The sequence below is a fragment of the Palaemon carinicauda genome, chromosome 15 (genome assembly GCF_036898095.1).
Source record: "Palaemon carinicauda isolate YSFRI2023 chromosome 15, ASM3689809v2, whole genome shotgun sequence".
Taxonomy (NCBI): Eukaryota; Metazoa; Arthropoda; class Malacostraca; order Decapoda; family Palaemonidae; genus Palaemon; species Palaemon carinicauda.
In genome coordinates, this window is record NC_090739.1 from 130515335 (window position 1) to 130539742 (window position 24408).

Sequence of the window (24408 nt, forward strand, 5' to 3'; positions counted from 1 at the left end):
CTCATTCTTACCTTAGCTCTCCTAAGGACAGAATCTTTTGTCGGGTCATATGGATGGTCTTTTGAAGGAATTTCTAAAACAGCAGGAAGTGGGTTATCATTGTCAGTATCTATGACATGGCGAATTTGTTCAGCAATCTGTAAATCATAAAAATTGTGTTGAAAATCCATAAATTAAATTTCTAAAAGCAAAATTATTTCAATACTTATTCCATATTCATTCCCTAAAGTACATGCTTTTGAAGTATAGTAGGGTAAGGCAATTTTGGACAGAGGCAATTTTGGACAAGCGAGGCAAAAATTGGACAGATGCAATATCTCTAAAACTATTTATAATTTTCAAAAACTATAATGCTGTTAGAAATTCCCCAACCTTCTACTTTATAAATATTAGTATGTTTGGTTTTGAAAAAATATTAAATACCACTAGAAAAATTGTTGAATATGGGTGTCCAATAATTGCCTCACCTTCATTTTAGGGCTTCTCAAAAATAATACTAGAAATTATTTTTTCTAAAAAAAAAATAGTAGATGATACTAAAGGAAGGTTTTAAATAAAAAATTGATGAAAAAATCTGGAATATCTAGTGTCTAATTTTGCCCCGCCTCAAAAAATGGTGAGGCAATTTTAGACACTTAAATGAAAAAACAACTAGTTCATAATGTTAAGTTATTAAGTAATACAGTTTGTAATTTTCTTATCTTTTATATTATTGTTATATGTATCTATATATTTTCTTAATAATTTTAACCAAAAATGATAGTTATTTGAAAATATATTTTACCATATACTTCGAGAAAAAATATTGATTTGTAAAAAACGGAAAAAGAAAATGGTTTTCTTTTCAAAGAAGATATTAATAAAACCTATTACTAATGAAAAAATATGTACAATACAAAACCTGAAATAAAAGTGAACAATTCAATATATATTATAGCCATATACGTAACAAAATAAATGCCTGAATATAAGTCTTGTCTATTCAACTGAATGCTCAAAAAACTTCTTCTGTTCTTTTATAGATGGCACTAACCATTTTCGTTAAGGCCTGGGTTTCATAAATAAAGGACCTTTAATTACATCTGTGATTTGAAAAAGGTATGTATCCGTTTGGTGCTCTGGATACTCCTCTACCCCTGATGCCTGGCGGATGATCTTAGTGGAGTTAGTATGGACCGGCAGGGGTCACTTGTCTTAGTTAGGCACCGCGCATCACAAGGAACTGGCTGTCCTTTGATGACTCTAACCAACAAATCCTCCATGGATTTAATCTTTCTTTGAAAAGCGAAAATGAATGAATGGCCCCCCGTCCCGGGCGTTGCAGGGTGCTAAGAATCTCCCGGTTAATAAATACAAAAGAAAAATTGAAAATTGGTAATTGGAATGTTAGAAACATGAATCAGATTTGGAAGTTACAGCAAGTAGAGAATGAATTTATGAATTACAGTTTGGATATCTTGGCCCTAAGTGAAACACTTTGTAAAAGGATCGGTAAAGAACTCTCACCAAGGCAATATGATAAATTCGAAGATAATTTGTATTTTTCCTAACCATACAAACCTTAGCTATTTACATTGGGTTTACCTTTTAGCGCAGCTGAAATGGCGAGCCATTAGAATTTAACGAGGGTGTATTACCCCCGCGCTAGTTAGCAGGGGGGTAGGGGAGTGGTAGCTAGCTACCCCTCACCCCCCTCACACACCGGTGAATGCTTCACTTTCACTTAGAGGTAGGACTTGTCTTGGGGGACAGGGCTGGTGGGCAAATATATGTAAAAAGCTAAGGTTTGTATGGTTAGGAAAAATACAAATTATCTTCGAATTTGTCATTTGTTCCGTAACCGAAATACAAACCACGCTATTTACATTGGGTGACTTACCCCTTAGGAAGGGTGGAAAGTCCCCAGCCATACTGGCTTTGGCTTTACCCGGGGACTCAGAATCCGAGTGAGTCGCACTCGAGAAAAGGAGTCCCTGCACGTGGCCTACATAAGCTTGTGTGTGAAGGAAGAAGTGTGACCCTTCCTAGGCAGTTGACCTGGAGTTCCAGAAGGAACTCTGGGTTAGGACTTCCAAATACCACCTCGTCAGGGTATGGGGGACGCGACAGTATTGACTCAATACTCGGAACACAAGGAAGCATGGTTTACCTGCAGAGGTTTGAGGTCAGCTATGCAGAGACCAGGATGCTGCTTCCCAGTAGAGGGGATGATGAAGAAAGAAGTAAGGGCCAGACATACTTCTTTCGTTCATGCAGACTAAAACCTGATAACAATGCCCTCAACCTTCTGCTACCTGTCCAAAAAGGAGCCTGAGGTTAGACCAGCTGTTGTGTAGCCACCACAGAGCGATAGAAACGTATCGATACTCCTGTGGGTCACGCCCTGCAGGAAGCGGGCTGCGAAGGTCATTAGACGCTTCCAGACTCCAGCTTGTAGCACCTGCATCACAGAGTAGTATTACTCGAAGGCGAGGGACGTTGCGATATATTCGACATCGTGCTGTAGGGCGACATGACGGGGTGTCATGGGTAGATAGAATAATATAGGAAAGAATGTTAAAACACGTGATTTTTCTACTCTTAGAGAAGCAGAGAGAGAGAGAGAGATAAGGTCCCGCTATTGTTTATTGAAGCTGCCATCGTCAAGTTATGTGCCTAGGTTGGAGGTCTTTGAGCACAACGAGCCCCTGTCTATAGAGGACCAAGGAACCTGTAGAGAAGAATAAGTGTGTTTGTCGCCGAAAAGAAGTACATTAGCCGAAGGAGTCAACATTATGGAATTTGATTACACCAGCAGAGCGTTCGTCTAGGTGTTATCAGCGGTTTCAAGGAACACCAATGAGGATGAAGAAACGAGAAAATTTCCTTATATGGACCTGTCCATAGTTAACCCCTCCCATACAGGGATATATAAACTTCCACGCGATCAAGAGAGGGAGAACAGTACGAAAAAGAGACGAGGAAGAAACCCAAGAAAGAAAGAGAGAGAGAGGGCGAACAAGCTGAGTGAAGGAGAGAAGGCGTAAGGACGAGAATGCAGACGTAACCAGCTTTGTCCGAGATGTCCTAACGAGTTGCCTCCCGCCCTCATTACCCCCGACGAGCCGCCAGACCTGAAAACATCTCCGTTCCTGTCAACCGTCGAGAGCTGCTGCGAAGAGTAGTATATTCTTTTTATATTATTTATCTACCATCTTGACTGTTCCCCTATTTGCTGGAGTGTAGTTTAATCAAATGATTCTCTTTGTTTAGTTCAGTGCTTCCTAAGTACTCAATCAAGAAACATTCACCTTTGACTAGTTGTAAATAAAATTATGTTTTCTTTTGCGAGTTTCCTTTCTATATTTCCTATTGTTTCTTATTGGTTGTAGTTGAAATGTCCCCATCTCATTAATTAATTCAACAGAATCTGGTTCGATCCCCACGAGGATCGTAATAGTTGGCGACCTTTGCCAGGATTTTCGACTACATAACCAATTGAAACAGGGAGAATATAGAAAGAAACAGAATGAGTGCGATTACGAGAGATTTGATAGATTCAGGTAAACTTCTTGGTCTAGATGGCGATGATCTCCGTGATTATGTTATTAAGAGAGAACAGGAAACGTTTGAGAGAGATGAAAGAGCAGCTGAAAGAGAAGAAAATGAAAGAAAGCGAGAAGAAAATGAAAGAAAGCGAGAAGAAAATGAAAGACAGCGTAAGCATGAGTTAGAAATGGCTCGTTTAAGACAAACTCTTCATAACAGTCGGTCAGGTAGCAGATCAGGGAGCAATTCATCTTTAAATAGTGACACTGATAGTTTAGATATGAGTGCAGTGCTTAAACTTATACCGAAATTTGATGAGGAAGATGTTACGAAATATTTTATGTCTTTTGAAAAGTTAATGAACAGAGTAGGTGCTCCTAAAAGACAGTGGACTTTGTATTTACAATCAGTTTTAAGTGGTAAAGCACATTCTGTGTATAGTTGTTTGTCTGAGGATGAAAGTGAAGATTATGAAACTGTGAAAGAAACCGTACTTAGTGCATACAGATTGGTACCAGAGGCGTACCGTAAGAAGTTTAGAAGTTTGAAGAGAGATGATACTAGTACTTATGTAGAGTACGGAAAGAAGTTAGAAAGATCGTTTTGTGATTGGTTGACTTCCGCTGAAGTCGATAATTTTGAAGATCTAAAGAACTTAGTTTTGTTAGAAAGTTTCAAAGATAACATATCTCCAGACATCAAATTATATATAGAAGATAGGCGTGAAACATCTTTTGCCGGTGCTACGAGATTAGTAGATGAGTATAGTCTCACACATGGTTTAAGTGGCAGTAAAAAGAAAAACGATCTTTTGTCAAGTAAGGCACAACATAGTAAAAGTAGTTCTAGCAATAACGATTATAGGAACAGGGATTATTATCATTATTATTGTTACACGTGTGGGAAGGAAGGTCATATTTCTCGGTACTGTAGGAGCCAATGGGCAGTCAGTAATTCAGAGGTCATTTGTTACAATTGTAATAAGAAAGGTCATATAGCTAGGAATTGCACATTAGAAAGTACGAATGTGAAAAAACCTGTGTCACTAGTTAATAATCTTTCTTCAGGAAGGAATAATCTCTTGAAAGAAACGAGGAAACATTATGGTGAATTTTTGTCTGAAGGTTTAATTTCTTCTCTTAAAGGAGGTGATTCGAGGGAAGTAGTTTTGCTTAGAGATACGGGAGCGGCCGTATCACTCGTTAGGAGAGAGAGTGTACCAAGGAATGTAATAATCAGCATGAAAGAAAAAGTTATGCTAGGTGGGTTTCCGAACACTTGTGTAGTTTGTCCTTGGTTAAAGATGAAATTGGAAAGTCAGTTAGTAACAGGAGATGTAAAACTAGCAGTCGTGGATACTTTGCCCGTAGACGGCGTTGACATTATTGTTGGCAATGATTTAACTACCTCCAAGTGTGTGAATCCTATTTTGAGTGAAATTCAAGTGCCTGAGATGATAGTAACCAGGTCAGGATTGGATACAGATATTGACTACGGTCATAGGTTGTTCGAGGATTCAAACGTAGGTAATAGAGGCAGTGATGATGAGCTTAGCATAAGTGTAGCTGAGGAAACTGACTTTACAAATGTTGATGATGTGAACAGAGATGATGATGAAGCTGTCGAAAGAAGTGGTGTACAGATTAGTGTTTCAGAAACTAGCTTATTGAGTAAGGATGAACTAGTTAGGATGCAGAGGGAAGATGAAACACTAACTAGAATTTTTTAATGTGAATTGGATGATGAACCTGAAAATGTTTGTAAGGAAACATTTAGTTTAAAGGACGAACTTTTGTGTCGCTATGTTCGTCCTAAGACAGGTAGCAAAGATGAGGTCATAGAGCAATTAGTAACTCCTAGGAAACTTCGTGAATCAATTTTGAAATTAGCACATGATGAACAAGGACATTTAGGAGTAAATAAAACTTTCAAGTGTATAACTAAAACGTACTTTTGGCCTAAAATGAAAAGTGATGTGAAGAGATATGTTTTAAGTTGTCACAAATGTCAAATGGCAAACCTAATCAAGTAATTCCCCGGGCCCCGTTATGTAATATCCCATCGGTAGGAGAACCTTTTGAGAATGTCGTAATTGATATCGTAGGCCCTTTGCCCAGGAGTAAGGGAGGGAATATCTATCTATTAACAATCATTGATAGACTAACACGATATCCAGAAGCAATCCCAGTAAGAAATTGCAATGCAAAAACTGTAGTTAAACGCTTGCTGAACTATTTCTCTAAATTTGGACTTCCTTGCGTTATACAGAGTGATAATGGTAGCAATTTTGTATCAAAGTACTTCAGAGATAAAATGAAAGAGTTAGGGATTAAACTTGTAACTTCCACCCCGTACCACCCTGAATCACAAGGAATTGTTGAACGTTTTCATCAAACGTTGAAAAGTTGCTTAAGGAAGTTGTGTAATAATTTTGAGCATGATTGGGAAGAAAAGTTACCTTTTGTCTTGTTGGCTTTACGATTAACTCCTAATGACACCACGGGATTTAGTTCCTTTGATTTGTTGTTCGGTCACACCGCTAAAGGACCTTTAGAAATTTTAAAGTGTAAGTTAATGCAAGAAGAAGGTAGAAAGGATTACATACAGAATATCGAAAATCACAAAGAGGATTTAAGGAAAGCCTGGCAGATGGCAAAAGAAAATGAGAGCAACCGTCAAGGGGAAACTAAAAGAAAATACGATCTTAAGGCTAAAGACAGAATTTTCCATGTGGGTGATAAAGTCGTAGTATTAGTCCAGAAAGAAGGTCCCTCATTATCTTATAAGTTCGAAGGTCCATTTCCTATCATAGAAAAAAGGGGAAATTTGAATTACTTAATTGATATGGGTAAGCGTAGAGCTAAGTGGTTGCACATCAACTTGCTAAAGAAATATAATGAACGTCCAATGCCAGTTGTAACAGTGTCGCAGAGAGAAATTACTTTTGAGAAGAACTCTGATGTTCTTAATAATTTCACGTTGTTTAATTCTAGCTTAGAGGAAGAAAAAACAAGGGAATTATTCAATGTATTTTCAAATTATCCAGAAACTGTTAGTGATAAATTGGGTTTGACTAATCTTTTAGAACACGATATTGAGTTACAGGACACAAAACCCATTAGACAAAGCCCTTATCGTCTAAGCCCAGAAAAAGCAAATTCAGTTCGACAGGAAATTAAGTATATGCTAGACAATGGTTTGATTGTTCCCAGCGAAAGTGACTGGTGTTCTCCAAAAGTTCTTGTTAAGAAGGAAGATGGATCAGATAGGCTGTGTATTGATTTTAGAAAAGTGAATAGTGTTACGAAACAAAGTAATTTTCCTCTCCCCAGGATAGAAGATTGTTTAGATAAAATAGGAAATGCTAAGTTTATTTCTAAACTTGATTTGGCCAAAGGTTATTGGCAAGTACCTTTAAGTAGTCGAGCACAGAAAATATCTGCTTTCATAACACCTTTCGGTAGTTATGAACCCAAAGTTATGGCTTTTGGTCTACGAAATGCAGCGAGTACTTTTCAAAGATTAATGAATAGAGTTTTAAATGGAATTGATAACTGTGTTGTGTATTTGGATGATCTTGTAATATTTTCAGATACGTGGGAGCAACATTTACGCATTTTAGCTAAAGTATTGTCAGCACTTGAAAAAGCAAAACTTGTTTTAAATCTGAAGAAATGTGAATTCGGAAAAACCTCGATCACATATTTGGGTCATAAGGTAGGTCTAGGTAAGATTTGTCCAAAAGATGGGAACATAGAAGCTATCATCAACTTCCCAATTCCTACCAGTAAAAAACAGGCAATGAGATTCATCGGAATGATTTCATATTTCCGCCGATTTGTTCCTAATTTTTCAGAAATAAGTGCTCCAATAACTAATCTTTTCAAGAAAGGACGAAGTTTTGTATTTGATAATGACTGCATCGAAGCTTTCAATAAGTTAAAGGCCATAATGATTCACGAGCCTGTACTAATGTTGCCCGATTTTAGCAAGGAATTTAATTTAGCGATAGATGCAAGTGACATTGGAATAGGAGGAGTTCTGTTGCAAGAAGTGAATGGGATCAAGCACCCTGTGGCTTATTATTCGAAGAAGTTAAATAAAGCACAGCAGAACTATTCAACTATTGAGAAGGAATTGTTTAGTTTAGTATCAACCTTACAACATTTTGAGATTTATGTACGTAGTGGTCATGTTTTAACTGTGTATACTGATCACAATCCATTAGTTTACTTAGATAGGTTTAAGAATAAGAATAAACGTCTCATGCGTTGGAGTTTGGAATTACAAGACTATGATTTAAAGATAGTTCATATAAAGGGAAAGAATAATGTAATAGCCGACAGTCTTTCAAGAGACTTTTCAGAATGATATGGACGTTTGTTTCCTTTCTGTTTTTGCTTTTTCTTCTATCAACACGTAAGAGTGTGTTTTGCTTTTGGTTACATGATACGAGAGTAATGAAGTAATTGTCTCTCAGTTTAGGGATAAGTGATTTTCTCCTTTGATAGCTTTGTTTAAAAGAAAGATAAAATCAGTAGATTTTCCTTTTTTTTTTTTTTTAGGGGGACGTGTCATGTGTAGATAGAATAATATAGGAAAGAATGTTAAAACACGTGATTTTTCTACTCTTAGAGAAGCAGAGAGAGAGAGAGAGATAAGGTCCCGCTATTGTTTATTGAAGCTGCCATCGTCAAGTTATGTGCCTAGGTTGGAGGTCTTTGAGCACAACGAGCCCCTGTCTATAGAGGACCAAGGAACCTGTAGAGAAGAATAAGTGTGTTTGTCGCCGAAAAGAAGTACATTAGCCGAAGGAGTCAACATTATGGAATTTGATTACACCAGCAGAGCGTTCGTCTAGGTGTTATCAGCGGTTTCAAGGAACACCAATGAGGATGAAGAAACGAGAAAATTTCCTTATATGGACCTGTCCATAGTTAACCCCTCCCATACAGGGATATATAAACTTCCACGCGATCAAGAGAGGGAGAACAGTACGAAAAAGAGACGAGGAAGAAACCCAAGAAAGAAAGAGAGAGAGAGGGCGAACAAGCTGAGTGAAGGAGAGAAGGCGTAAGGACGAGAATGCAGACGTAACCAGCTTTGTCCGAGATGTCCTAACGAGTTGCCTCCCGCCCTCATTACCCCGACGAGCCGCCAGACCTGAAAACATCTCCGTTCCTGTCAACCGTCGAGAGCTGCTGCGAAGAGTAGTATATTCTTTTTATATTATTTATCTACCATCTTGACTGTTCCCCTATTTGCTGGAGTGTAGTTTAATCAAATGATTCTCTTTGTTTAGTTCAGTGCTTCCTAAGTACTCAATCAAGAAACATTCACCTTTGACTAGTTGTAAATAAAATTATGTTTTCTTTAGCGAGTTTCCTTTCTATATTTCCTATTGTTTCTTATTGGTTGTAGTTGAAATGTCCCCATCTCATTAATTAATTCAACAGAATCTGGTTCGATCCCCACGAGGATCGTAATACGGGGGAGGGTCTGGATTCAGGTCGAGATGAATGTCTTTGAGTCCGAGCTGAAGAGGTATACTGGTGACTCTCCCCCGTGTCCTTCTTGTGCTCTAACCCGGCTGCACGTGAGGACAAACTGCAGCTGTTCCCAAAGATAACCCCTCGATTCCTTTACTGACAAGAAGGAGAAGGTTTTGGGTCATCAGATACAAAATGGTGACTCGAAATCTTGAAGGAATTGGACCGAAGGACCGGGTCCCCAAGATTCTGAGTCTAGCCAACAACTCAGGAGCGAACCTGAATGTTGCCGTCCCCCATTCCTTAGAAAGGGCGGAGTCGTACGAGACCAAGAAGATTGCCTACACACTGGCCGCGGCCAGAGTGAGCGGAAGACCCAAGACAGAATACGATCCACCTCCTATAACTTGAAAATCAGGAGATAGGGCTGGGTTTCTATCAGAGACAGACAGTCACAGAGGAACTAATGTCCCCAAGAGATACAGCATGTTATCTTCAACATAAGGCTAAAACAATCACTTCTATCTTAGTCTAAGATAGAAAAATAACAGGGTATGATAGCTTAATGCATCAAGGTTAGATCCAGCGACATAATTCAACCTCTGCTCTCCCAGGAAGAAGGAAAAGAGGAAAATATGCCAGACACCCTTACATACTTTATCATATAGTCATCACAACCACTATCTTAGAGAAGATATGCTCAGCTATTACCAGAGGTCATAAAGAAAACGTATAGAGTGATTTGCGAGTGCAAAATACTGGGCTGTGAAAGTTGTCTGGCGTTTCTAGATTCAGGCCTTCAGGACATAGCCCACTGACAAGTTCTTCTTAATGGCTAACATGGCTCCTACTTCTCTGACCTTGAGAGAACGAATCGGTGCCAGTTCCTTCACCTCACTTGCTGCCTCAGTTTGTGCTCTGTTAATCTTCTCTCAACGCCAGAAGGAGATGGTGCTTTTTGGCCATCATCTTTTTGATCCTGCCAAAACTAAACAAGTCGTTCTATAGTTGTGGTCTGAAGGGTTGAGACCACTTCAGTTAGAGCCTCAGTGCCCTTACAGGGAAAAGATATAAACCGTCCAAAATGTTGCTTCCCTAAGTAGGAAGATGGAGAAAGATTTGAATTTTGTATCATTTACAGCCGAATTCTGAATTTTAGCCACACCTTTCTCCAACCCCGGGAATGATCAAGTCGATAAGATAAGCCATGCAGCTCTCACATACTCTTCGTAAAAGCTAGGGACAATAAGAAGTGTGTCTTGGGAGTTAGGTCCTTAAAAGTTCGTAAGGGGCCCTCTTCAGGGGTCTCAGAACTCTGTACGCACTAATGTACTTCTTACAGTGACCTTTGCCAACCGAACAATACTCTGGCTAGCTGGATTTAGTCCGATATATCCAAAATTTGTTATAACAGTACCCATTACTAAGAGGTCCTTCTGTAATACAAATTCCTTTTACATAAATACTATTTCATAAACAATATTTCTTGACAATAAAATTGATTTTCACACATTCTTATCTGTGAATTGATATATACCAGCATTAACCAAACAAATGATGCCTAGAATGCCTAAATTCATTGGTTATGTACATTTAAATGAATTACTGTACTTGAATAATAAAAAATCCATAATGCATACACAAAAATTATATCCCACACAGGACTTCATGCAAGTACAGTAACTGATGAGAAACTATTAAATAAATAATAGCTGGCCTTTCTTCAACACCACAAAAAATATATTACACTAATGCTTGAAAAATTATAATTTCAAAATTAATTTGTATTTTTCCTGGCTATACAAACCCAAGTCCTTTAAATTATGGAAAGTCTTCAGTAGAGCTGAAATGGTCGCTGAATTCGTAACGAGATAAGTAAGTGAGCACAAGTAGCCACCTCCACTTCCCTGTCAGAGACTTTTCATTAATGACCTTCAGGTCTGGACTGGGAGAGGTGGTAGAAGAGGGAAGTTCAACTTTAAAGGACTCATTCTCCCTGGTCCTGTACAGGAGTGAGGGAGATAACTCCAATAACCTCATAGCTGCCCATCATAAGGATGAGTAGGCTTTTGAGTCCGTTGAAGGCTCCGTGATGCTTTCTGAAATGAGCTAGACAGCTTAGGCCTGAGTATCAACGGCCCTTCCTTAGACCTGGGAGAACCAAGAAAGGGGTGTCAAACTAGGTCTCTTTATGGCTTCATGAGATCATTAGAGCATACCAGCTCGGACAATTGTTTATGAAGATGGGTATTGGTCCCACCTTGGTTTGGCTTTCCTGAAGAGTCTTGCAGTTGGTCAGGTGAAGGCAGGTGTTTGTAAGTAACAAACAAAATACTCCTTCGATTAAAGGGAGTACAGTATACTGTACCCACAAGTCTTACCATACTTTTTCTTTTGCCCTGTGGTGGCTACTCAAATATTTGTGTGACAGAAAGCATCTTGTCTATGGTAACGTGTCAATGTGAGCCTGAATGGTAAAATGACTGGCATTTTTGCTGCTTCTTTCCCTCCCTTTACTTTGTGATAAAGCTATTGTACTGTCACATGATGGATCGGACATTGATGTTGGTAAATTACACTTATAAGCACCATTCTTATTAGACTAGATCTGTAAGTAGTAGTTCTACCCCATTCTCCCTTAATGAGGGAAATGGTAATGGAATGAATATCAAACCTATTGGTAATCTTACACCAGGGTTTTCACTTCAGACCACATCTCTTCTTTGAGGGAGAAGGATTCCTTCATTGACCTAGTACCAGGCACATACCAAGTACAGGCCAGGACCTGCCAGTGCTAAGGAAGCGTCATTGATACTCAGGCCCAAGCTGTCGAGCTCATTTCAGATAGCACCACAGAGCCCTCAAGGGACACAAAAGCATCTCCTCTTGATTATCACCTGACACTTCGTACAGAGAAAGAGGATGGAGGAAGTCTCAAACGTGAAGTCATGTACCAATGGGTTCTGTGCAACGTTCCTACTCTCTTCACTGATGTTAAGGTTAGTAAAAAGACAGTCAAGTTAGATACTTGTCTCACAACCTTCTGAAAGGCTCATACGAAGTACATGTAAGACACTTGAGCACACAAGTCACATCCCTGGGTGGGCAAGACTACTGTACTTGAAGCTCCTCATGAGCACATACAACTCCTATGGTGAGGAGAGATCAATGCCCTTCAGTCAAAAGACTGTGCTCAAGGCTCAGTGGTGGTAACCTTTTATAGCTGCAACCAAGAGGTGCTTCTCTCAGCAAAGATAGATGGTGAAGTTTGTGATCTGCGCTAGAGATGCTATTACCAGAAAAGTACTCCTATGACATCAATTGAAGAAAATGGCTTAATTTCTAGGTAAATAGCTGCACAGGACCATTGTAGGTACACAAACGTCTGTGTTGTCAATCATGAGAAACTCTACACATGAAGGAAATGCTGGATAGCCTCCAACTGTGAAGTACAAGCAACATCATTGATTGGGGGTACTGTGCCTCTGAAGGTGCAGCCGACTTCAAAAGCATCTTCCTTCCTCATCCCTTTCACTTCTACCAACAATGCTAGGGCTTTCAGTGATGCTGGAGGATAATCTGCAAACCATATTGGCTTGTAAGATGGGGAGAGGCAGTGGTCCAGAAGAGATACTAAGTACCTGTCCCACATGACACTCATTACTCAAAGGTAAGCCCTGTGTCCATAGTACATGTTCCAATGGCATGATAGGCAGCCCCATATTCACAGCAGCAGGAGGGAGGGGGGGGGGGGAGAAACATCAACATTAGTACTGTACCTCCCCTTTTCCCTCTGCCTCCCTTCCTGAACAAGGCAGATTGGGGGTATTGAAAGGGCTGTGCATACAGAATCCTTCTGACTGGAAGACATTACAGGTGATTCTGATCAGGGTCTAGAGAAGCATAAATGGGATGTGGAGAGCTTCACCCATGCATTCAGCAGTGTCAGCACTACCTCTGGACCAACTTCCTTAGGTCAAACATCATCATCAGATATCTGCATGGCTATGCGAGAGCTTCCAGCACATGCTGGTCCAAAGCTATCACTTAGGAAACTTCACACACCACCAAACCCTGAAAATCTAGCCGAATCAGATCCGAGCTCTCCCTGCTCCTGAAGCATACTTTATGCCCCCAGGGCCGACCCAAGGGAGTACACCTAGAAGCTGCAGTGACAGGCAAATTCGACGAGGAGAGCAAGATGCCATACAGTCTCTTCATCACCATCTTTGGCACTGCTTATGATGACACCAAGGAGGACTTGACATTCCTCTTCCCCCCTCAATGAACAATCATGTGGCATACAAGAAGTGCAGAGAAAGAGTAGAACTACAGTCATTACTGCCAAAATTCCCAATTCATTTCCATAATAATAGCTCCAAACTCTTTGCGAACAAAGATAAAAGTGAGTCACTGACAGGAAAGAGGGCAGAGCTACTTGCTCGCACTCACTACCTTGTTATTATAATTCAACGGCCGCTCCAGCTCCACTGAAGATATTCCCTATTCTAAAAGATGAGATGTTTGTATACACACAGGAACAAATAGCACATGCAGTATTAAAACTTACGTTCTGATTTATTAGGATGATATCAATGTCATCCCTCTTCATGAATTTCTTGTATACTTCTTCTATTTCCTGCACACTGGTATCTGTAAATCATACATAAGAATTTCTAAGTAAATCAACTTACTAAAAAGGAAAAAACATTACTAACTTTGTAAAAGAGCAGTTGGAGAGAAATATAAATCATTTCCTAAAATCATTTCAAAATGGTCTATGTTGGACTACCTGCATCAAAACACATTTTGGTCATCTCTCATAGCACTCTTTCTTTAATGATTGATTTAGAGGTCTCCTTACACATGTTTATAAAATTAAGCTATAAAGGCATCACAATCCTGTTTCATTAACTATAAGGCCTTCGAATTTTTAAAGCCTAGGATGAGTGTGTAATTCCAAAATTGTAAATCAAAAGAATTACCCTTTTTATTAATTTGCAGCTGTTCACTAACCAAGCAGGTAAAGCTACATCAAGACAGTTCAAAGGTTATTTCAGAACAGCAACATCACTATGAACCCTTTACATGGGCACAGCAATCATAGTAAAAATTATTACCACCCTGCAAAATGATTATCATTAGAAATATCTAAGCAATTAGCCTTAGAAGACAACTACTGTACTATAACAAGACTACCTGTCACCAGAATTTGGCAATATGTACCAGGAACATCCCATTACATTCATCAAGAATGTTCAAAATAGGCAGCCAAAATATAATGACCAGGATAAACACACTCACTCACTCACTCACTCACTCACACTATATATATATATATATATATATATATATATATATATATATATATATATATATATATATATATATATATAATATATATATATATAATATATATATATATATATAATATATATATATATATAATATATATATATATAATATATATATATATATATATATATATATATATATATATATATACTGCATATATATATATATATATATATATATATATATATATATATATATATATATATATATATATATATATATATATATATATATATATATATATATATATACTGTACATATATATATATATATATATATATATATATATATATATATATATATATATATATATACTGTACATATATATATATATATATATATATATATATATATATATATATATATATATATATATATATATATATATATATATAATATATATATACAGTATATATATACAGTATATATATATATATATATATATATATATATATATATATATATATATATATATATATATATATATATATATATATATACATATATATATATATAAAAGGGATGGACTTGCTCTCTTAAAGAATGTAAAAGAATGATTAAATCTAAGACCAACACTAACTCAATAAAAAATCTTTACAAAACTAACAGGTACTCCCAAAACACATGAAAAAATTGAAGTGTGAAAAACATAAGAGCACTGACAATTGAAATAACAAATTAGTCAAAGCCAGCAAGATAAATAAAGGCTCTTGCAATGAACTAGTCCATCACTTGTCCATGCTTACCCTACATAAGCTGTTACAGGGGTACTCCAATAAATCACCTTGTTACTTGCAATTATTATTCTTCAATACCTATCGCATTCCAAACCAACTCTACCATGGAGGACATAAGAAGAACTAGTTTGTACTTAAATGTGTACAAATATTTTCAAGGCTAGGGAAAATTCAATAAATTCATAATTTTCAATGTAACCAATTTATGAAAAAAGTATTTCAGTACCACGGTATATACTGTACAGCATTTCTGAAACTAGTTAAAAGTAATAAGTGGTGTGAATGTAGTACAGTAATTGCAGGAAATAAACAATGGTACAAAAAAACTCAAAAAATTCCTCAAGACTACAAAAAAACAAAGTAAATTCTTTACTGATGCCCGCTTTCTTTAAAAACTTCTCATATAATCTAAAATAGCCTATAATACAGTAATAATGCAATACTGTATCAATTAAAACATTTGTTACTAACTTTTATCAACGACCAAAAAGTTTGGTTCTCGTTTCTTGTTGATCTCTCCAATACCTCCCAGAAGAAAACCGACACACGTGTCCTGCAAATAAATAAGTTGTGTCACTTGAGTCGTCTGCGAGAATTGTAAACAAAAGCCTGGTGATGCTAAGATATAATAAAAATTAATAATATATAGTACTAAACTTCTGCTCAATCTTAACAGAATTGCAGTGCATATTGTAACCAGACTTAACATAAAGGATGAATACAAGGATCTATAGTACATTTCTTTTATCGAGGCAGATTTGCACCGACTCGCAGCGGTGCCCTTTTAGCTCGGAAAAGTTTCCTGATCGTTGATTGGTTAGAATTATCTCATCCAACCAATCAGCGATCAGGAACCTTTTCCGAGCTAAAAGGGCACCGCTACGAGTCGGTGCAAATCTGCATTGCTAAAAAAAATTGACTATAGTCAGAATTTATGGTCATTCTCAAAATGTTACATAGTACAGTATTGTTCTCACACATAGAAGAATAATTTATAAACACTTTTAATTCAAAAGCAGTTTTCAAAACTAACCAACATAAAAAAGGAAACCCCAGTAGAGGGCTCATGTGATTAAATCTATTAAAATAGTGGTGCAAGTATAATAACTTCATTATAAGAAACTGATTACAGTATACAGTACTTCTTACTGTACAGTAGTGACAGCAATGTCATCGTAACTTAGGAATGAATGTCGTTGCTCACCATCAATAGGACCTCAAATTATTTCTTCACTTCTGCTGCACCTTTGTCTCTCAATGATGACATGGGATCCAAGCCTTCATCAGACTTAGCACACACTGTAGGTAGGAAACAAAAAGGGCACCACCCTTCTTTTTCTCCAACTGGACAATTAGTCCTTCAGCTCCAATTAACAGGAGTTACATATAAGCCCCTCCTATCATTTCTCTCACTGTGGGAGAGACAGTGTTGCCCATCTATGGAAGCACCACTCATCTATTTGCGATCACACGCTCCTATAGGATCGCCACCTCACCCGCTTGTGATCGCTTGCTCTTACAGGAGCGCCATTAGAGCACCACGTCTTCTTGCAATCGTGCGCTCACCTGTTCGCGATCACATGCTCTTATGCGAGCACCGTCTTACCTGTTTGCGATCACGAGCTCCTACTCGAGTGCCACGGCATCTGATCACTTTTCCCCTCAGCTATTTGAGAACATGCACATCTACGGAAGCGCCACCTCACACTCATGATAACATGCGCTTACGGGAGCGTCATCTTACCTGCTCATAACTGATCGTGCACCATTTCACCAGCCTGCAATCACACACAATCTCACCTGCTTGTGAAAGAACTCTCCTACTGGAAACCACCTCACCTGTTTGTGCTAGCGCTCTCAATTACTGGACTTATAACAGTGGGTGCGCCTGTCTATTCGTACTCTTGCAAGTACTTCCCCAAGTGGCATACACTCATTGGATCTTGATTTCACATCTCCTCACACTCTAAAGTGTGCTCTACTGCTGGCGTGCAATCTCCAGATGGGGAATGCTCAGCTGTTCGCAAACACCCTTCTAAAAAGCTACGCTCATCTAATAAGAGCTCATATTTCCTTTCTAGTAAGGCAAGAAACTTGGCAACTCTTCGTTCACCAACGAATTTCGTGAGGAGAGAGAATACTTAACGGAAACATTCCTTCCACGAAGCTACTTAACAGTATGTGATACAAGTGCTCACACATAGGCTACTTATCCTCTCTCAGAAGAACGAGCATGGACACTACAGGTAGGAGTAAGGGCCTCGCCCTCCTCTTCCTTTACTGAATGAGCACCCTCTATCTTTCGGAAGAGCAAGGGAAAAGATGTGAACCTAAAGTTGTTCCTTTAGGAACACATTGATACATGCTGTTTGTCAATCATCGTTGGTCTCCCAGCAAGTGAATATCATTTGAGTGGGCTCAAACTGAGACCAGCATGAACACTCACGTGAACACATGGGGAGCTGTCAACAGTCCAAATAACAGGACTTTGAACATGTACATACATGACTCCCTCGAGGATGAAGTGGAAGTACTTTCTGTTCAATTGGTGGATTGGTATTTGGAAATACAGTACAATACGCTTCCTTGATGTAAACGGAGAGCATAAAGTCATCCTTCAAGATGGCTGCATGTACTGTGCTTGCCGTCTCCATCTTAAATGGAGTCTGTTGTACAACAGTGTTCAGAGGAGAGGTTGATAACTGCCCTCCATCCACCAATCTACCTTTCCACCAGGAGACCCGTCTAGGACAACTTCTAGCACATTCTTCTCATTCATCGCCTTCACTTCAACAGGGCATCGCGCTTTTGGCTATTTCAGAGGGTACGTCAGGAATGTCATCGGGAAGCAAATGAGGGGAGGACAATAGTTGATGAAAGGTAGGTAGTATCCACCCTTTACAGTATGACTTCCACCACTCGCTTCACTGTGAAGTGTTGCTACAACATTGCCCAATGACTTGACAGGCATCCCCTGACTTGCAGCAGCTGTAGGAGGGGGATAGCCAATCTCAGCATCCCCTTCCTCCCTTCTATCTCCTTTTCTGACTCAGAAAGAGTGAAAGAACGAAGCAAGGTCCCCCCCTTTCCTGGAACAGCATATCTCAACCAGTGCTTCACCATCGGCTTCTTCAATGCTTGAAGCTCTGGGAGCAGATGATCTAGGAAGGCTATGGACCTTGAAGGTCACTGCTCTGTGGATTACGGAGTCTTAACTCTCCCTCCTCCGACAGTCGATGGTGGACTCAACGTCCTTCTGCAAGAAGTGTGTTGTTACATCCAGGATCAGTGCTTTCCTAAGGGAGAGAGCTGTGTTCTGTCCTACTTGACTGGAGAATCTTTCTGTGACTGCATCTCTCCTTTTCTATACCAGCAGACTGATGTGCAAGGTAGTTACTGCCTTTGCATCCAAGAGTATGAGGTTCGTGTATTTCTTCATCTTAGGATCAAACAGATTCTGAGATGAAGTGTAGTACATTAGTGCTCCCAACCAGGGGTCTAACCAGCTCATAGCTTGCAGGTTTGCCATAGTTGCAGCTTCCAAGGCTGTAGACTCAGAAGTCAAGAATCAGATGCCCTAAAAGTTAAGTGTCTGCAGAGGTGCCTGTTGTAGCTGTATCTATCAGAAAAGGCCAAGGGGCTGCTTCTTCCAGTACATAAAATCTTTGCTCTAGAGAAAGTCCGGAGACCTACGAGTTCACCCTGAGCTTCCTGTGTAAGAACCGACCACGGAAGCTCAAGGGCCGGCCTCGACCATCGAGGAGCGCCAAAGCGTCTGTTGATAGCAGTCATCCCGCCTATGATAGGCTCCGCGGACAACTCTCCAAGATAGTTACATTCACTAATGAGGGACAGGTCCTTGAGGAAGATGGATTCCCTATAGGGGTTTCCATTCTCTGCCAATAGTGGGCCTGATCAGGGTCAAGTGGGTCTCTCCCATTCCAAGAATCCTTGCATCTTATGTGAAGGGAGGAATTAACTGATGCTATCAAGAGTTTGTCCTTCCTTTTGGATGGAGCAGGGTCAGTACTCGACAGAAGAGGACGGTCATCAATCAGCGGTCAAGCTGCCTTTCCTTCTGAAGACCAGCTGGGACTAGAATACTAGGCTCTGAAGGGCAAGGAGTGTTGTACACTGAACAGTCCGAAGGATCATTCTCAGTGTACCTGGCCTTGTCTGAGGAACGGTTTTTGTAGGAACAACTGGAAGGTGGTGGCTTTCTCTCCTCCAAAGAGATTGAGAGCTAGGACAAAAATATCTTTCTCGAAGGTTATTAGCGATTGACAAGTCTAAGCATATGGATAAAACCATAGAGTCAGAACGATCTCAGTGAAATTGACGTTCTTTTTGGTCTGGTTTCCACCAAGTTTGTGAAGCAACCAGGTGACTAGGATTTGCAAAGTGCCGAAGTTTTAGGTTTCCTCTCTTTTAGATCTCCCATTTTGTGACTTGTGAAGCAATCTATGGCTGGTAGCCTTTGAGCGAGATGAACAAGTGTCTTCGTTTTGAACCGGATCATAAGGGGATTGGGAGAGTTGTGTCTCAGTGCGTGGTTCAGTGTACAGTAATGATCTGTTAACGGTTAAGCTTTAGTATGGAGATTGTGCAAAATCATGTGTTTTTGGTGAATCTTTAGAGCATGTAATTTCAATGTTTGCCTGCACCAATTCCTCCTTAGCTCGTGATGAATCCGCTTTAAAGCGTGATCACTTTTCCCTTGCGTGCTTGTTCCTTAAGAGCGTACTGTTACATCCTTTGTGAATGCCGAATCATCCTTAGCGCATGTAAACTTCTCTTCAGTGTATGCTTTTCAGTCACCACAAACCAATGTCCAGGTCCTTGTAGAATCTGTCAATACTAGTCACACAAGAGGGAGTTCCTTGAGAGATGGACAGGGGGTATCAACTTCACTAGTGGAAAAGAATACTGTACTGTACTTGTGTCTTGCCCAAGAACACCCTGAGAGCAGGTGGGGGGGGGGGGGGGGGGACTTCCTTTCACTTTCTCCCATTGACCTTGGACATGGGGGAAAGAGAAGAAAAAACAGCTGGTTTTGCACCCAAAAACGGGATAAGGAGCTTGTGAATTTCTTCGGCATCAGCTTGGGCGATGGCATCAAATCCCTCTTCGAATTCTTTCTCTTCTTCGAAAAGAAGGCCACTTCCTATACTCAGAACAGGGGGAAGCCTGCAAGCAATTATGCCCTCTGCAGAAACTACACCAAAGATGTGGGTCCACTTAGGTTGCTGGGGCACCAGCCACCCATTGAGATACTATTGCAAGTGTGTTATTGGGTCCTTTGACTGGTCAGGCAGTACTACATTGGCTCACTCTCTCTGGTTACGGTTTATCTTTCTTTTGCCTAAACATACACCTAATAGTTTGGCCTATTCTTTGCACATTCTCCTCTGTCCTCATACACCTGACAACACTGATATTACCAAACAATTATTCTTTGCTCAAGGGGTAACTACTGCCAAGTAATTGTTCAGTATCTACTTTCCTCTTGGTAAGGGTAGAAGAGACTCTTTAGCTATGGTAAGCAGCTCTTCTAGGAGGAGGACATTCCAAAAATCAAACCAGTGTTCTCTAGTCTTGGGTAGTGCCATAGCCTCTGTACCATGGCCTTCCACTGTCTTGGATTTGAGTTCTCTTGCTTGAGGGAACACTTGGGCACACTGTTCCATCTTATTTCTCCTTTTATACCTGTTTTTTTTTAAGTTTTTATAGTTTATATATGAATTCAATGTTACTGTTCTTAATATATTTCATTTTGATTGTATATTACTTCTCTAGTTATTTTATTTGATTATTTTTTTTCATTACTGGGCGATTTTTCCCTGTTGGAGCCCTTGAGCTTATAGCATCTTTTTTTTCCATCTAGGGTTGTAGCTTAGCTTTTAATAATAATTATATCGTTGGCTGGTTTTACAAAATGATATTTTGATTATAAAATAAATTTTTGAATATACTTACCCGGTGAATATATAATAGCTGACGTCTCGGACGGCTCGACAGAAACACAAAAACTCGCGAGCGATCGCCGTGAAGGTTGCGGGTGTGCCCACCAGCGCCGACTATCGGTCAGATACCGCATATACATGTAAACAGCCTCAGTTCTTCTCATTCCGCTGGGTCTCTATCGGGGAGGAAGGGAGGACCTTTAATTTATATATTCACCGGGTAAGTATATTAAAAAATTTATTTTATAATCAAAATATTATTTTTAAATATTAAACTTAGCCGGTGAATATATAATAGCTGATTCACACCCATGGTGGTGGGTAGAGACCAGTATTAATACAATAAAGGCGTATATGCTTAGAGTTTTTGACAGTTATATCATAACAAAACCCAAATAAATATAGGTACCTGGTAAGGAAGCTGACTCTGACGATTACTCTGCCTTGTTAGTCCGCTTTCCTCACGAAGCCCAGCCATCCTCTCAGGATGCTGAAAGACTCCCAGGAGCTGTTATATCCAGAGCGGCAACCCATACAACAGGACCTCATCAAAACCCTTAATCTGGGCGCTCTCAAGAAATGATATTTGACCACCCGCCAAATCAAAAAGGATGCGAAAAGCTTCTTAGCCTTCCGTACAACCCAAAACAAGATTAAAAACATTTCAAGAAAAAGATTAAAAGGATATTGGAATTAAGGGAATGCAGTGGTAGAACCCTCACCCACTACTGCACTCGCTGCAACGAATGGACCCAGTGTGTAGCAGTCCTCATAAAGAGTCTGGACGTCTTTTAAGTAAAATGAAGCGAATACCGACTTGCTTCTCCAAAAGGTCGCGTCCATAATACTTCGCAGAGATCTGTTTTGCTTAAAGGCCACTGAAGTTGCTATAGCTCTTACTTCGTGCGTCTTGACCTTAAGCAAGCAACGATCTTTTTCACTCAAGTGAGAATGAGCCTCTCGGATTAAAAATCTAATAAAATACGATAAAGCATTTTTAGACATAGGCAATGATGGCTTCTTAACTGAGCACCACAAGGCCTCAGATCCACCTCGTAAGGATTTGGTACGAGCTAAATAAAACTTAAGAGCTCTAACTGGACACAGTACTCTTTCAAGCTCGTTGCCTACGATCTCTGACAGGCAAGGTATATCAAACGACTTAGGCCAAGGACGAGAAGGCAGTTCATTTTTGGCCAAGAAACCAAGCTGAAGTGAACATGTGGCTTTATCTGTAGAAAAGCCGATGTTCCTACTGAAGGCATGGATCTCACTGACCCTTTTAGCCGAAGCCAAGCATACTAAGAAAAGCGTCTTGAGGGTGAGATCCTTCAGGGAGGCTGAATGTAATGGCTCAAACCTGTCGGACATTAGGAACCTTAGGACCACGTCTAAGTTCCATCCAGGAGTTGCCATACGACGCTCCTTAGAGGTCTCGAAGGACTTAAGGAGATCTTGGAGATCTTTATTATTGGAAAGATCTAAGCCTCTATGTCTGAATACAGAAGCCAACATGCTCCTGTAGCCCTTAATAGTGGGCGCTGAGAGGGAGCGAACATTTCTCAGGTGTAGGAGAAAGTCTGCAATTTGGGCTACAGAGGTACTGGAAGAGGAAATGGATGATGACTTGCACCAGTCTCTAAAGACTTCCCACTTCGACTGGTATACCTTGATGGTAGAAGCTCTCCTAGCTCTCGCAATCGCTCTGGCTGCCTCCTTCGAAAAACCTCGAGCTCTTGAGAGTCTTTCGATAGTCTGAAGGCAGTCAGACGAAGCGCGGGGAGGCTTTGATAAAGATCCCTTACGTGGGGCTGCCGTAAGAGATCCATCCTTAGAGGAAGACTCCTTGGAACATCTACCAGCCATTGAAGTACCTCTGTGAACCACTCTCTCGCGGGCCAGAGGGGAGCAACCAACGTCAACCTTGTCCCTTCGTGAGAGGCGAACTTCTGCAGTACCTTGTTGATGATCTTGAACGGTGGGAATGCGTACGCGTCCAGGTGAGACCAGTCCAGTAGAAACACATCTATGTGGGTCGCCTCTGGATCTGGGACTGGAGAGCAATAGGTCAGGAGCCTTTTGGTCAACGAGGTGGCAAAGAGGTCTATGGAGGGTTGACCCCAAGTCACCCAAAGACTCTTGCACACGTCCTTGTGGAGGGTCCATTCTGTGGGGATCACCTGACCTCTCCGACTGAGACAGTCTGCTAAGACGTTCAAGTCCCCCTGGATGAATCTTGTCAACAGGGAGATGCCTCGATTTTTTGACCAGATGAGGAGGTCCCTTGCGATGACGAACAGTGTGTGGGAGTGAGTGCCTCCTTGCTTGGAGATGTACGCCAATGCTGTGGTGTTGTCCGAATTGACCTCTACCACTTTGTTTCGAAGAATGCTCTCGAAACTCATCAAGGCCAAGTGAACCGCTAACAGCTCCTTGCCGTTGATGTGCATGCTCTTCTGATCCGACGTCCAAAGACCCGAACATTCCCGACCGTCCAGAGTCGCTCCCCAACCCAAATCCGACGCGTCTGAGAACAACACGTGGTTTGGGTTCTTGACTGCCAGGGACAGACCCTCTCGCAGACTTATGTTGCTGTCCCACCAGTTCAGGCATGCTTTTACTGGCTCGGAGACAGGGATTGACACAGCTTCTAAAGTCTTGCTCTTGTTCCAGTGTGAGTCTAGATGGAACTGGAGAGGGCGAAGGTGAAGTCTCCCTAGCGAGACAAATTGCTCCAGGGATGACAGAGTCCCTAAGAGGCTCATCCAACCTCTTACTGAGCAACGGTCTTTTTTCAGCATGAGGCGGACTTTGAGCAGGGCTTGCTCTATCCGGGTGGCAGACGGAAAAGCCCGAAAAACTAGACTGCGAATCTCCATCCCCAAATAGAGAATCGTCTGGGATGGATTCAGTTGAGACTTTTCTAAGTTCACCAACAGTCCCAACTCCTTTGCCAGATCCAACGTCCAGTGAAGGTCCTGCAGACAGCGATGACAGGACAATGCTCTGAGAAGCCAGTCGTCCAAGTACAGGGAGGCTCGAATTCCCGATAAATGAAGGAATTTTGCCACATTCCTCATGAGCCTCGTAAACACGAGAGGAGCAGGGCTGAGGCCGAAGCACAGTGCTCGAAACTGGTACACCACATTCCTGTAAACAAACCTCAGGTACGGTTGAGAATCTGAGTGAATAGGAATGTGGAAGTACGCATCCTGCAGGTCGAGAGAGACCATCCAGTCTCCCTCTCTGACCGCTGCTAGGACGGACTTCGTGGTCTCCATCGTAAATTTTGTTTTTATAACAAAAACGTTGAGCGCACTGACGTCCAGCACTGGC

The 24408-nt window shown here is 40.4% G+C and overlaps 1 protein-coding gene across 1 annotated transcript in view; it reads right to left on the reverse strand.

Moving 5' to 3' along the window:
- LOC137654750 (V-type proton ATPase subunit F-like) overlaps nt 1–24408 on the reverse strand; it is a 31787-nt gene that overhangs the window by 1667 nt on the left and 5712 nt on the right. The window contains exons 2-4 of the mRNA XM_068388678.1: nt 15581–15662; nt 13588–13670; nt 12–137 (exon numbers count right to left, since the gene is read on the reverse strand). Coding sequence (XP_068244779.1) covers nt 12–137; nt 13588–13670; nt 15581–15662 — 291 coding nt within the window. The remainder of the gene's footprint in view (nt 1–11; nt 138–13587; nt 13671–15580; nt 15663–24408) is intronic.